The sequence below is a fragment of the Rhodnius prolixus genome, unplaced genomic scaffold (genome assembly GCF_049639745.1).
Source record: "Rhodnius prolixus isolate KJV_2025 unplaced genomic scaffold, Rpr scaffold_11, whole genome shotgun sequence".
Taxonomy (NCBI): domain Eukaryota; kingdom Metazoa; phylum Arthropoda; class Insecta; order Hemiptera; family Reduviidae; genus Rhodnius; species Rhodnius prolixus.
Genome location: NW_027411625.1, coordinates 8,937,967 through 8,949,053, shown reverse-complemented (window position 1 = coordinate 8,949,053; position 11,087 = coordinate 8,937,967). Strand labels below are relative to the sequence as shown.

Here is an 11,087-nt window from a genome sequence, read left to right as displayed (position 1 = left end):
ATAAAAGTTAAACTTTTGCTATTTACAAACTCGCCTTATTTTATTTTTCTAGCATTTTTTTTTCTTTTTTTTTTATGTAGATCTCAAATAATTTATTTTCTAATATTTTTGTTGTACTTTTCGGATTTTGTTCTAGGTTTAAATTTTTTGTTTGTTTGTTTAAATAATAATTATTTAAAAAAAGTGAATTATTTCCATTGGAACTTTGGTGAGCAGCTTTAATTTGTTGTGTATATATTGTAAACAGAGATTTCCTTTTTAAAAAAAATTTGTAAATTATTTTTAACATTAAATTATATCTTTTTATATGAAATATCAGAAAAAATAAAAGTCTTTTGTTTTTGTTTTTTTAGACGAGGAATTTTTATTCCCTGCATTCATTGTGCTGAAATTCCCGAATAAATCCTATACAACAATACTTAATTAGGCAACCTTACCTGAACATTGTCAATTATTGCTTTGTATAAGTCACCCATATTCTATTGTGAAATAAAGAGTCTAAGCGCTTTCCTCTTTAAAAATTCAAAATTTGATGTTTTAATCACCTATTAAGAAGCGAAAGTTGAGTGAAGTGGTCATGAGCGTAAACTTATAATTGAGAGACCTGTTCGAATCGTACCTGTTGCTACTTTATATTTGTTAGAAAAAATGCTAATAGTACAGTACGAGCAAATAAATAAAATAATGAACAATAGTGTATAAATAATTGAAGCTTTGTTTTTTTATGGATATAGTACTCTCGCTTATCACTTTAATGCTTGAAGACGGTATGGAAGATATAAATTTAAATTATCAATGTGAAAGCCTACTCTTTCCATTTTTCAAGCTGTTATATACTTAATACGGTTTGTCCATCATCTTGTTAACTTTCAACATTTTCCATCTCAACTAATCCCTGCTCATTCAGGACTGCGACTGACGGGTTATTGGCGAGTTCTCTTTTTTTTTTAATTTAAAGTTTCCTTCTTTAAGTAAGTGCCCACTTTTCTTCCATCTCTAAGTGAAAAAAAAAATGCTGGTTTAAAAAGTGATTAGTAAAGTATTTACGTTATTACTATTGAGGCAATTTAAACCGCTTTGACTCTTCTAGAACTTGGTCACTCCCAACGCGAAATTGGTCTTAGGCTAAACCTTTTGCATACGGTGATAGAAGAGATTGGTCGTATTGTGAAAGAATGGACAGTACTAAATCTCTCACGGAATGGTCGAGTAATAAAACCCTTCTGAACAAGATCATTATTTTAAAACTTTGTGCAATTCGGCGCTAAAAAACCTGGATCAAAAATCTTGTTTTGGAGTATTTAGAACTACTTTCCATGAAGATTTTTCAAGTACCAGAAGACCTGTTCTGCAAAGTTTTTTAAAGCACCCCACAAAAAGTCGTATTAAGTATAAAATATACTTACTACATTAATTGGAGCATTGAAAGATGAGAACTTTGTTTATTCAAAGTAAAGTCTTAATTCCAATGATTCCACTCAAATCGACATAAAAGACTGTGGAGAGAGCTAAGCCAGAGATTACATGTAACACTTATGCATCCACGTGTCCTAAAACAAAATGAACTAGTAGAAACTCTTAAAGAAGAAAGGACTAATCTATCCAAAAAAGATGCTACTCAAGGTTAGAAGGATGAAAAATCGATTTGGAGTAGTAGTTCAGACCACGGTAGCTACTGTTCCTTTTAAATAAAAGGATATTACGATGAAGTTTCTCTTATTCTCGTAATACTTACTCTTTTTTGAAAATATTGCAAGTATTTGCGAGCGGGGGGGGGTATCCCAAACCTTTTACATGTGCATGAACAGCAATTGTACCTCATTAATATACAATATAATAAAAGTAAACCATATGTTTGAAGATGAGTTATTGTAATATCATTGCAGTAAGAGATGGTCGAGTATATTCATTCCATTTTTAATTCACAGCAAATTAAATTGTAGGGGCGCAGTTAACTTTAATTCTTACTACGATTCAAACTTTGTTGAAATGCATTTAATAAAATTTTTGAAATTAAGTCAATTATTAATTTTAAAAATCTATTGCATACTACTTTGGAATTCGCAAATAAAACATAAGTGGGAGTTTTGCTTTATTACAGTTGGTTATGTTGACTCATTGAATAAATGCTGTTGATTTCTTGCTAATTGGTGTTAAGTAACGCACATACTACGTTCCTCTACTAAGGTGTACGTTTTTTATCTTACTTCTCGATTCAATTATTCTTTGTGCTGAAAATATTAATTTATAACTCAAGTTGTAACTAATTCTATCTAATAATTTTTCACTTAAACATATTTCATTTCTTCCAAATTGTTATCTTCAACATTACCATAGAAATTTAGTTTTTTATTTAAGTAGAGAGGTAAGTTTAGTCTATGGCGAATTTCCATCGAGGGAATAATACATTGTTGGATGGTATGTTTTTCATTTGTAAACAGTTTTAAATTTTAATATTTTGCTAAGATTTAATGTAAGACTTGACATGTTTTTCCTTTGTCATAAAAAGATCATTAATAAAATTCCCTGAGGAAATGCTCTGTTTTATCAGGAACTGATAAAATAGTTTTGTCAATAGTTATAATTTATTATATTGATTTATAACTGAATAATTGATTCATTAAATTAGTGCTCTGACTGTGCAATAGCTGATGATCAATTTCTTTGTCTTATACATGTAAAGACTACCGTTTACATATTTCAAGGTTTTATACTATACTTTCTGAAACTATGACTAAATTCTTTTTGAAACTTTTAATTTCCACATCTCAATCTTCAGAGTATTACGTAAGAGGTGTTGCATTGTAATATAATTTGTATGTATCCATACGAGGCTCTTAGCTATGAAATTTTTAATTTTCTGTAAGATACCAAATAAATAAATATAGATAACTCCGCTATAACTAATTTGAAACAATTTTATTTATCTACTGCTCACTGCAGGTTGTTTTCAAATTTTTCATATGCCTCTAATGTGTCTTGAGTCAGCTCAGGTCACAGATCTACACCTAGATATTACATGGAGAATAGTAGATGTGTTCGTAGTACAGGCCTCTAATGGGTGTTTAAAATATAGTTCTGCCACGTTTTTTACCATTATGTAATACTTCTTAGTTGATCTGCACATTGCACTGAGTGAGTGGAGATTAGAGGCAAACTTAGGCTTGCAATTTCAGTTACACTATATAGTTGGTAAATCTGTACATTGTTACAATGACAGTTTATTGATAGCTTACATCTAGTCTTAGTATTATACAGGACCTAACCATTGACTAAATTGGCCTACTTTAGAAACACGCTTAAGAATGCAGTTTTCTTTAATATTAACTAGGTGGTAATATAAATCTTTACATTGTTTTGACGAGCTACATTAGAACTGTATCTAAGGTTGCAGTCTTCCCCCAAATATTTAAAAGGTAAATCTGCACATTGTATTGGCTTGAAGCACATTAGAAATGAGATTGTAATTCCTATCAAACATTATATAAGACTATGTAGTACATTTTATTGCACCTTAGAAGCAAGATACCGTGACACGTATACTTAAATGATCCTTAGGGTTGCAGATCTGCATATTTTAAGGGGTAGTTATGTACATTGTACTGACTCAGAGCATTTTAAAGTTTTTAGTTGCAAAAGTTCCCCTGTATTTAAGAGGTTTTGTTAGTTGAGTGTAGTGTCAGATGTTCCGGTTGATAAATGAGACATTTAAATATTGCTGTTAGAGAAAGTGATTTTATTTTGTTATTATTATGTCAGATGACGATGTAGATGATGAGTACTTCCTGAGAGGGCCGACTCGAAACTATAACTATGACAACAACTTCAGCAATGGAGTCTCGTCGGCCGTCTCAGAACAATGGGACCTCGACAACCGAAAGGCAGAATTACTCGATAAGCGTCTAGAGATTGAAGAAAAAACTATTAAGTCCACACAAAGAACGTTGCAACACTTGAGAAACTCAGAATATGTTGGAGTCGCTACAGCTGAGGTGAGTGTACATGTTGTAAGCGTTGAAAACCTTGCGGAGTTCTCTTGGTAGCATCCGGTGCAGGCCATGATTCATCCTCAAAATACAAGAGATGCGCGGCAGGTCGAGAAAACGATGGGTTGAGAATTCGGAACTGAGCATTCTTGGGCGCAAGAAAGCTTAGAGAGGATTGGATAGACAGGAAAAGTGGGTTATTGTAATTAGGGGATATTACCCAAAGGTGGTTAACCCCTTGATCATTTGAACAAGTACGCTTGTTTATTATCATAATTTTTTTTTTTTAGTTTTGACCGGTTTCGGATTTTCGCTTATTATCGTAAGAAAAAGTTACCCATATTGTGTAAAGACTTTGACTTCCACTGTGTCTGTGGTTCATCATTCTGAATAGATAAAAATTTGAAACTTTTCAGAGTAGGAAGAAAACAAAGGTGCTACTATAAATAAATACAAGAATGCTATTTTAACTACTCTGTTCTATTTTTCTAGGAATTATTGCACCAAAGAGAGCAGCTTGAAAGGACTGGAAAGAACCTGGACGATATAAACAGTACCTTGCGATTCAGTCAGAAGCATATACAGGGCATTAAGGTCAATACTTTCTCTCTCTGCGTTGAATGTGAACAGAATTTGTGTGAACAGAATATATCAAAAACAGAAAATCTACAATATTAAGATTACATTTATAATATTAATAAGGTAATTGCAAAAATTATTGAGACAGTTGAAGGACGTAACGAGTAAAGTAGAAGTTTAGATGTGAAAGCATGATGGCCTATAGAAACGAGAATTTTGGCATCCTGAAGACTAGTGGTCGTGCTTCAGCTTTTGTAGGGATGCGTATCATAGGTCATCACAGGCTTTTCCTTAAAAAAAAAAGTTCCTCTCAGTAATTTTTGAATGATACCTTAAAAGGCTCCTTAAAACTTTGCTGGAATTTCGTATTTTGACGAAAAATCATTTAACCGAAAGGTGCGATTTGTAGTGTGAGTTACTGATTTAATTTTTCAATCAATGTTATCGTCAGCGATTACTCCAATAATTTTGTTTAATAATCTAGGTATGCAAAATGCGTAGTGTCAAACATTAAACAGAGATAAGTCAATAACTTTTTATTTGAAAGTTTTCGGGAATATCCAAAGTTTTTCTCTTATTTTACAGAGCGTATTTGGTGGACTGAAGAATTTGATTAGCGGAAAGCCGTCGGCACCCGTGAAGAAACCGAGCACCAGCAGCAGTAGCGAGGCCGACCCCTCTTTAGGGAGTGGTAGCGCTCTATGCAGAGTGCTGGATAAGAGCTCCTCACCCTCTGGACTTCACCCAGGTCAGAACTTCATAATTGTATCTCCCTTATACTACTCATAAGAGAGATTGTGATCGAGTCGAATTTTGGAAGGTTTTGAGTTTTCACTGGAATTTGCAGAAAGTATAAATTGCACGTTAGAAGAGGCTGTGTGTAATTTGAGACATGACTAATTACCATCCAGTTATAACGGAGCTCTGTAAGGTTAACATAATTCAATGTAATAAGTAAAGTCTTCAATGAAATTGAAATTAAGAGAAAGCTATGTAAAAGTTCTCACCAGTTTTTTATTTTCCAATTTAGAAATTGGACTTTCAGTTCGTTCAATATTTCCGATTAGAAAGTGCTCGCACCAATGGGGTTTTGAAAATATTTCGTCTAATTGATCTTTTAAGAAAATATAGCGGAAGCTGTTGAAACTTGAATAAAAAATGTATGTGTAATTGATATAGCTTATATTATATTATTATAGCTTTAGTGCTGACCGACAAGTATGTGGACCAACCAGAAAGAGAGGTGCACGATCCTCACAACAAACAGGAAGTACTAAATGAAAATATGGAACAAATTCTGGATTCTGTTAAAAAGTTGAAAGGTACGTTGGATTTTTGGTACTAGAGCGCAACAAGTCTTCCTTTTTTCTCTCTCTGAATTCTCAATGTACTTTCTGTTTACCAACACGTTTTATTGCTTCCCTTTTAACTTTTACTTTCAGCTTCTCTTTATATCAGCTTTTTTAAATTATAATTATTTTAAAAACAGCCTACTTGAATCTAGAATAACGCCTTAAACCCGCTTTCGAAAATAATATAATGTAAAAAAGGAGGAGATTTTGTACATAGACTGTTCAGGCCTGTTTCTAAATGTTAAGAGAGGGTGACGGGAGCCTGAAAGAGAGCACCATCCAAAGCGTTCTCAACCCTGAGATTCAGCAGTTTATCATCAATTGTGAAAGTGGATCCTTGCACCAGTTCTAGAAAACTTTTAGTGATTCAATGAGGTTTTTCTCATTCAACAATAAACAGCCAACTGTGAGCAGTTTTGCGGGCCTCAAAACCACATCAATTACGCCAAGAAAGCCGCAAGCCTTCCACTCCATGGTCCATCTTTAACCTGTTTAATAATTTTCACATATGGGGTAGTTTAAAGCAGCTTGTTTAGAGATATTTGCCTGCAAAGATAGTTATTAGTTAGGGAAATTAGTTCTTGACCCATAAATGAGATCAAGTGAGATTAACACCTGTTCTAACCCCGAGTGAAATTTGTTAAATAAATTATTACTTGCGAAAGTGGATTATTTCTACTATCTAATCTACATGATTAATTCGATACAGAAATCAGTTCAGATCAGTGGGTCGGTTTAATTCTGATTCATCCCAGACTTGACACCTTCTAATTGCTACTTCTTCCACACCATGACCCACCTTTTTACTTGTTATTATGGAGGAGATGAAAGTGGGATTTTGGAGATATTTGCCTGCAAAGATATCAGGGTAGTCTAGGAACAACATAGAATTGTTGATTCACACATTGGTACTTTATAGAAAATATGGCGCATTTTTCCAGTATTTATTTTATAATTTTAATTAGGACTAAATAAACCACTTTTTTAAGTGCAGACTCTTCTTACAAGAAAATTATTTTTCTGGTTAAGCTAACCGGAAAGTATCTTAAAAGATCTTTTTACAAAATCTTGTTTTTATTTTCAGATCTAGCATCCGGTTTAGGCGAGGAAATCGAAGGTCAAAACGATATGATTGAGTCAATCATCGGCAAGGCAGAGCGAGCTGACAGAACTCTGGCCAGGCAGAATAAGGACATCCACAAACTACTTAAGTAACGGCGCAACATAAAATGAACAGATTTTCGCGATGTTAACTTTTCTGGCCCCTTTGTTTAAATAACTCATTGAAAAACATGTGATGAATATCTTTTCTTTTTTTCCTTGATTTGTGATGAATATTATATTGTAATATGTGCAATTCCCATGTGTATGTTTATTGTATTTTATGTTTTTAAATTTAAGGCGCGTCAATGTATGACGTTATTCATTCTTCTTGTTTTTGCACTCTGTCGTAAGTTTAAGAGTAAGGGACAGTTTGTCGTGCGGGCAGTCGTAGCTTTTGAAGCATTTGCTTTACTTTAATAGCCGTGGCCTTCTGGATTTATTGAATCTCAACTTCTAATATTGCGGATTCAATATTGAGGCGCTTGAATTTCTCACGTGAATGAGGCTTAATTTCAGCTGGGTCCCATGAGAGACATCGAGATCCCTGAAAATTTGGCTTGCCTATTTCCTCTAGGGAGAAAGAACCCGAAAGGTTTCCAAGCGTTTCTTATTGCGATTCATATGCTTTGTCCACATTAAACAACGTAAAATTATTTCAATTTTAAAACCAAAGAAACCAAAGAAAAAGGAATTCCTTTGAGATAATTTTGTCTATTAACAAGAGTCGTAGTCGTAGTTCATAAAGACCTTCTGTCCATTTAAATGAACTTCGTGTGTTTCATTTTCAGCAGAGAATTCTCTTACCTGAGTGAGAAATTAGTTGTTCAATTAATGGTAGATTATCTCATTTACTGGCTAATACCCGTAGCTTGAGGTATTTGCCTGATGTGGTAATTAGGCAACATTTACGACACAGACTGTAAGCATCTATCCAAGCTCTAAAGTGCTCTACACAGGCTAAAACCTGGGGGAGGATGTGCTTGGGAAGGTGATTTGGTTATCTTATTTAGGTAAAACCTGTTATAGGCCATACGTTTGTCTTTGGCAGCCAACTGCATAATAAAATGAGCTAAGAAATCAAGCTGTCTGTCTACATTTAAAACTTCACAAATAAGGTGGCAGAGTGCTCACACTAAGCGGAACTAGCGTTCTCATTACTAAGAGTGCTCTAGGCTAGCAGGGTTGCTGCAAGTACATCTGTATGTACATAGACTGTACCTAGTGTGGAATTTACACTGTCCACATAGTAATGCAATCTAAAGATATGTATAGAATTGTGTATCTACTTACTGTACTATGCTTGTGTGTGATAAGAGAATCTGTGATACATTTATAAACTGAACTGTGAATGAAACAGAGTTCACATTTAAAGTATTACTTTATAGTGCAATTAATTCACTGTGTAAAAAAAAATCATTTTCTTGTAAAATAGCTTTTTTATTTTTTTAATCCAAGAACGTTTCCAGTTCCTTTTCCCTCAGAAACGCCTAAAATTAATTTTTTCAGTAAAAATGTATCTATCAACGCTACAAGTGAATGTAGTGTTCACACAAAGTTAAAGAAAATGGTTCTAAGCAATTTAGGACAAAATCTCAGGAAAGTCCATTCAGTAATGCGTAGTTGAACGAATTTTGGCCGAAAACTTGTTGCTTGTTGAAAACTGGATGGACAATGATAAAAAATACAATTCAATCGTAAATTTATTTGATTTAATTGTAATCAGAATTTGATCGGCGAAATTAATTGGACTTTAAATCATATGACAATTAATTAGTGAACTAAATTTCAAATTTAATCGTTAATGAAACTAAAAAAAATTATGATAAAATCGAAGTATTTAATTGAGCTTTAATTGTAATCAACGAATTAATTTAATTTCAATGGTTGATCAAATTGATTTAATCACTCACTGAATAACTTTCCCAACTTAGGTTTCGGACTACGTTTTGACGAGGCCACCTGATCTAATGGCGTACTTAAGCTTAAATGTCAATTTGGCTTGTAATTTTTTCTTAATAGTTAGGGAAATGTGTCGCATTTTTATTTTTTCTCTTTTTTCTTTTTATTATGCAATTCTAAGTTTAAAATTTAATTATATTCGTAAATTATGGTAAGAAAAAGTCATGTGAGTGTTCACACGAGATTCTTTGCATTAGAAAGTGAAGTGAAACTGCCGAATATTGGTGAAAACTATTCGAAAACGATCTTAACTTAATACAAAATTTATTGAAATTGAGTTGATATTTTTCAATTCAATACCTTTTTTTTTTTCGATATTTACATAAGAATAATTTTATGTCTAAAATAACTAAAAATGTTATTAAAATATGAGATAATCATAAACGCTTTAGAAAAATAAGTGAAAGGAGAAGCGCCATTGTTAATACGCTTTGACCATCCATGAATCGCTTTCATTGGATGGGGCGTGGTTACTCTAGACGTGGGCATGACACGCCCACAGCCTGCAACTATACTACATCGTGATTGGCCAATACTTTAAACCTAATAATTTCAATGAAATAAGTAATTTAAATTTTTTTTTCAACATTTCTCCCATAGGTATTTGATAAACTTTCGATTAAAGCAAGAAAAAAAAATCCCTTTAAAAATACGATAAATAATATTTCTTTTGGAATAATAATTGATGTTTTACACAATTATCGTTAACAGAAACAAAAAACTCGAGAATTTGTATTGTTTAATCGGGAAATAGATAATAGAGGAATGAGCATATTGTAGACTTGTGAGTACCGCCATTAAATAGACGGTAAGCTTACTTTATACTCCATCTGGTGGAGAGCTCTAGCGGCAATTTTTGTAAACATGAATGCAGTTTGTAAAATCAGATTTAAATCATGTTGACGACTCACTAGACTTATACAGGACTATGTTAAGTGAAGTAAGTAATTTGATTTACTTCTTTTTCATTTTTAAAAGTACGATTTGTAAGAGAGAAGCAACGGTTCCTTCATACCTGATGTACTAACCTATCATGATAACATGTGAGGTCATAACGGAGCTACTGAAGAATGCCACTAAGGAGAAGATAAGTATCCGTATCGCCATTTTGGCAATATGTCATACAAATTCTCTTATCTTACATAAAACAAAAACAAAAATCAACAAGTAAGCAGCTTGAAAAATGATGGCCTTTACAGAGCCTCTACAAGTAAATGTTCAGATCAACCATTAGCAAGCATGCCTAGAGAGCTCCGACAGCACAGTGACCTGATTCTTATTTCATATTAAGGGACAGTGCGAGCATATGACTTGCTAGAGTGCCTTATTTACAGAGCTACCACATTTAGGGAGAACTAAATTGTTAATCATGACTCGTAATGTTACCTAATAAAGTAGAGATCAACTATACGTATAGTATTAGGTGAACTGCAACCATAAGAAATGAATCCGCGCAACATAAGAAGTAATTGAGTAGTTATACGACTCACCACCTTAGTACTGTGTCAAAGCATTCATGCTATATCCATCGCCCCTAAAACCCCTAAAATAGCTTTTTCCAAAAAAATTTATTTAAAAGAAAAGTATATACTTATATTAATAACAGCATGCCAAATTAAATCAGATTTGTCGGAGCCGTTGCCTTTAAAATTCTGAAACCTATTGTGTAAAGCTGTATACTACCTGTTAACAGATTTTCTCCGAATTTTGAATTCTAGCCATGTTTGTTAACATACCACAACATTATATAGGTAGTGAAAGTGTACTTACACTGAAATAACTCTCTATTCAGGTGTAAAAGTTGTAGTTCCCTGAAAAGCCTCCAAAAATAAATTTTTAAGTTTAATGGAAAATGTTGGCATCATTTGCTCTTCCGATTGTAAGAAACTGGCCAAAATTTTTTCGAGTTTTAGATATTGTGCTGATGCATTATACACACATTCTTGTTTTTTTTATTCTAAGGACTTCAAAACTGATTTCCGGTAAGAAAGCAATTTCGAAAATGTGACTCAATCGCGTTTCTCTATTTCTAGGTATGTAAAAATGGTCTGAACGCACATACTGATATACCACCTGTACTATATTAAGAAGCACCTTGAATTGCGCC

At 33.1% G+C, this 11,087-nt stretch overlaps 1 protein-coding gene across 1 annotated transcript; it reads left to right on the top strand.

Annotated features, from left to right (window-relative positions):
* Positions 1-2,124: 2,124 nt before the first annotated feature.
* On the top strand, positions 2,125-8,450 carry LOC141459580 (soluble NSF attachment protein 29-like). Its single transcript, XM_074138815.1, has 6 exons — positions 2,125-2,418; positions 3,760-3,992; positions 4,479-4,580; positions 5,151-5,313; positions 5,765-5,887; positions 7,002-8,450. Exons 1-6 carry the CDS (start codon positions 2,379-2,381, stop codon positions 7,130-7,132), a joined length of 792 nt encoding a protein of 263 aa, XP_073994916.1. The 5' UTR covers positions 2,125-2,378; the 3' UTR covers positions 7,133-8,450.
* Positions 8,451-11,087: the final 2,637 nt, after the last annotated feature.

Excerpts from the sequence above, each read along its gene's own strand:
- LOC141459580 (XM_074138815.1), top strand. The coding sequence starts at position 2,379 with ATGGCGAATTTCCATCGAGGGAATAATACATTGTTGGATG. Across the intron at positions 4,581-5,150 it reads AGCATATACAGGGCATTAAG|AGCGTATTTGGTGGACTGAA; the intron begins GTCAATACTTTC and ends CTTATTTTACAG. Across the intron at positions 5,314-5,764 it reads ACCCTCTGGACTTCACCCAG|CTTTAGTGCTGACCGACAAG; the intron begins GTCAGAACTTCA and ends ATATTATTATAG.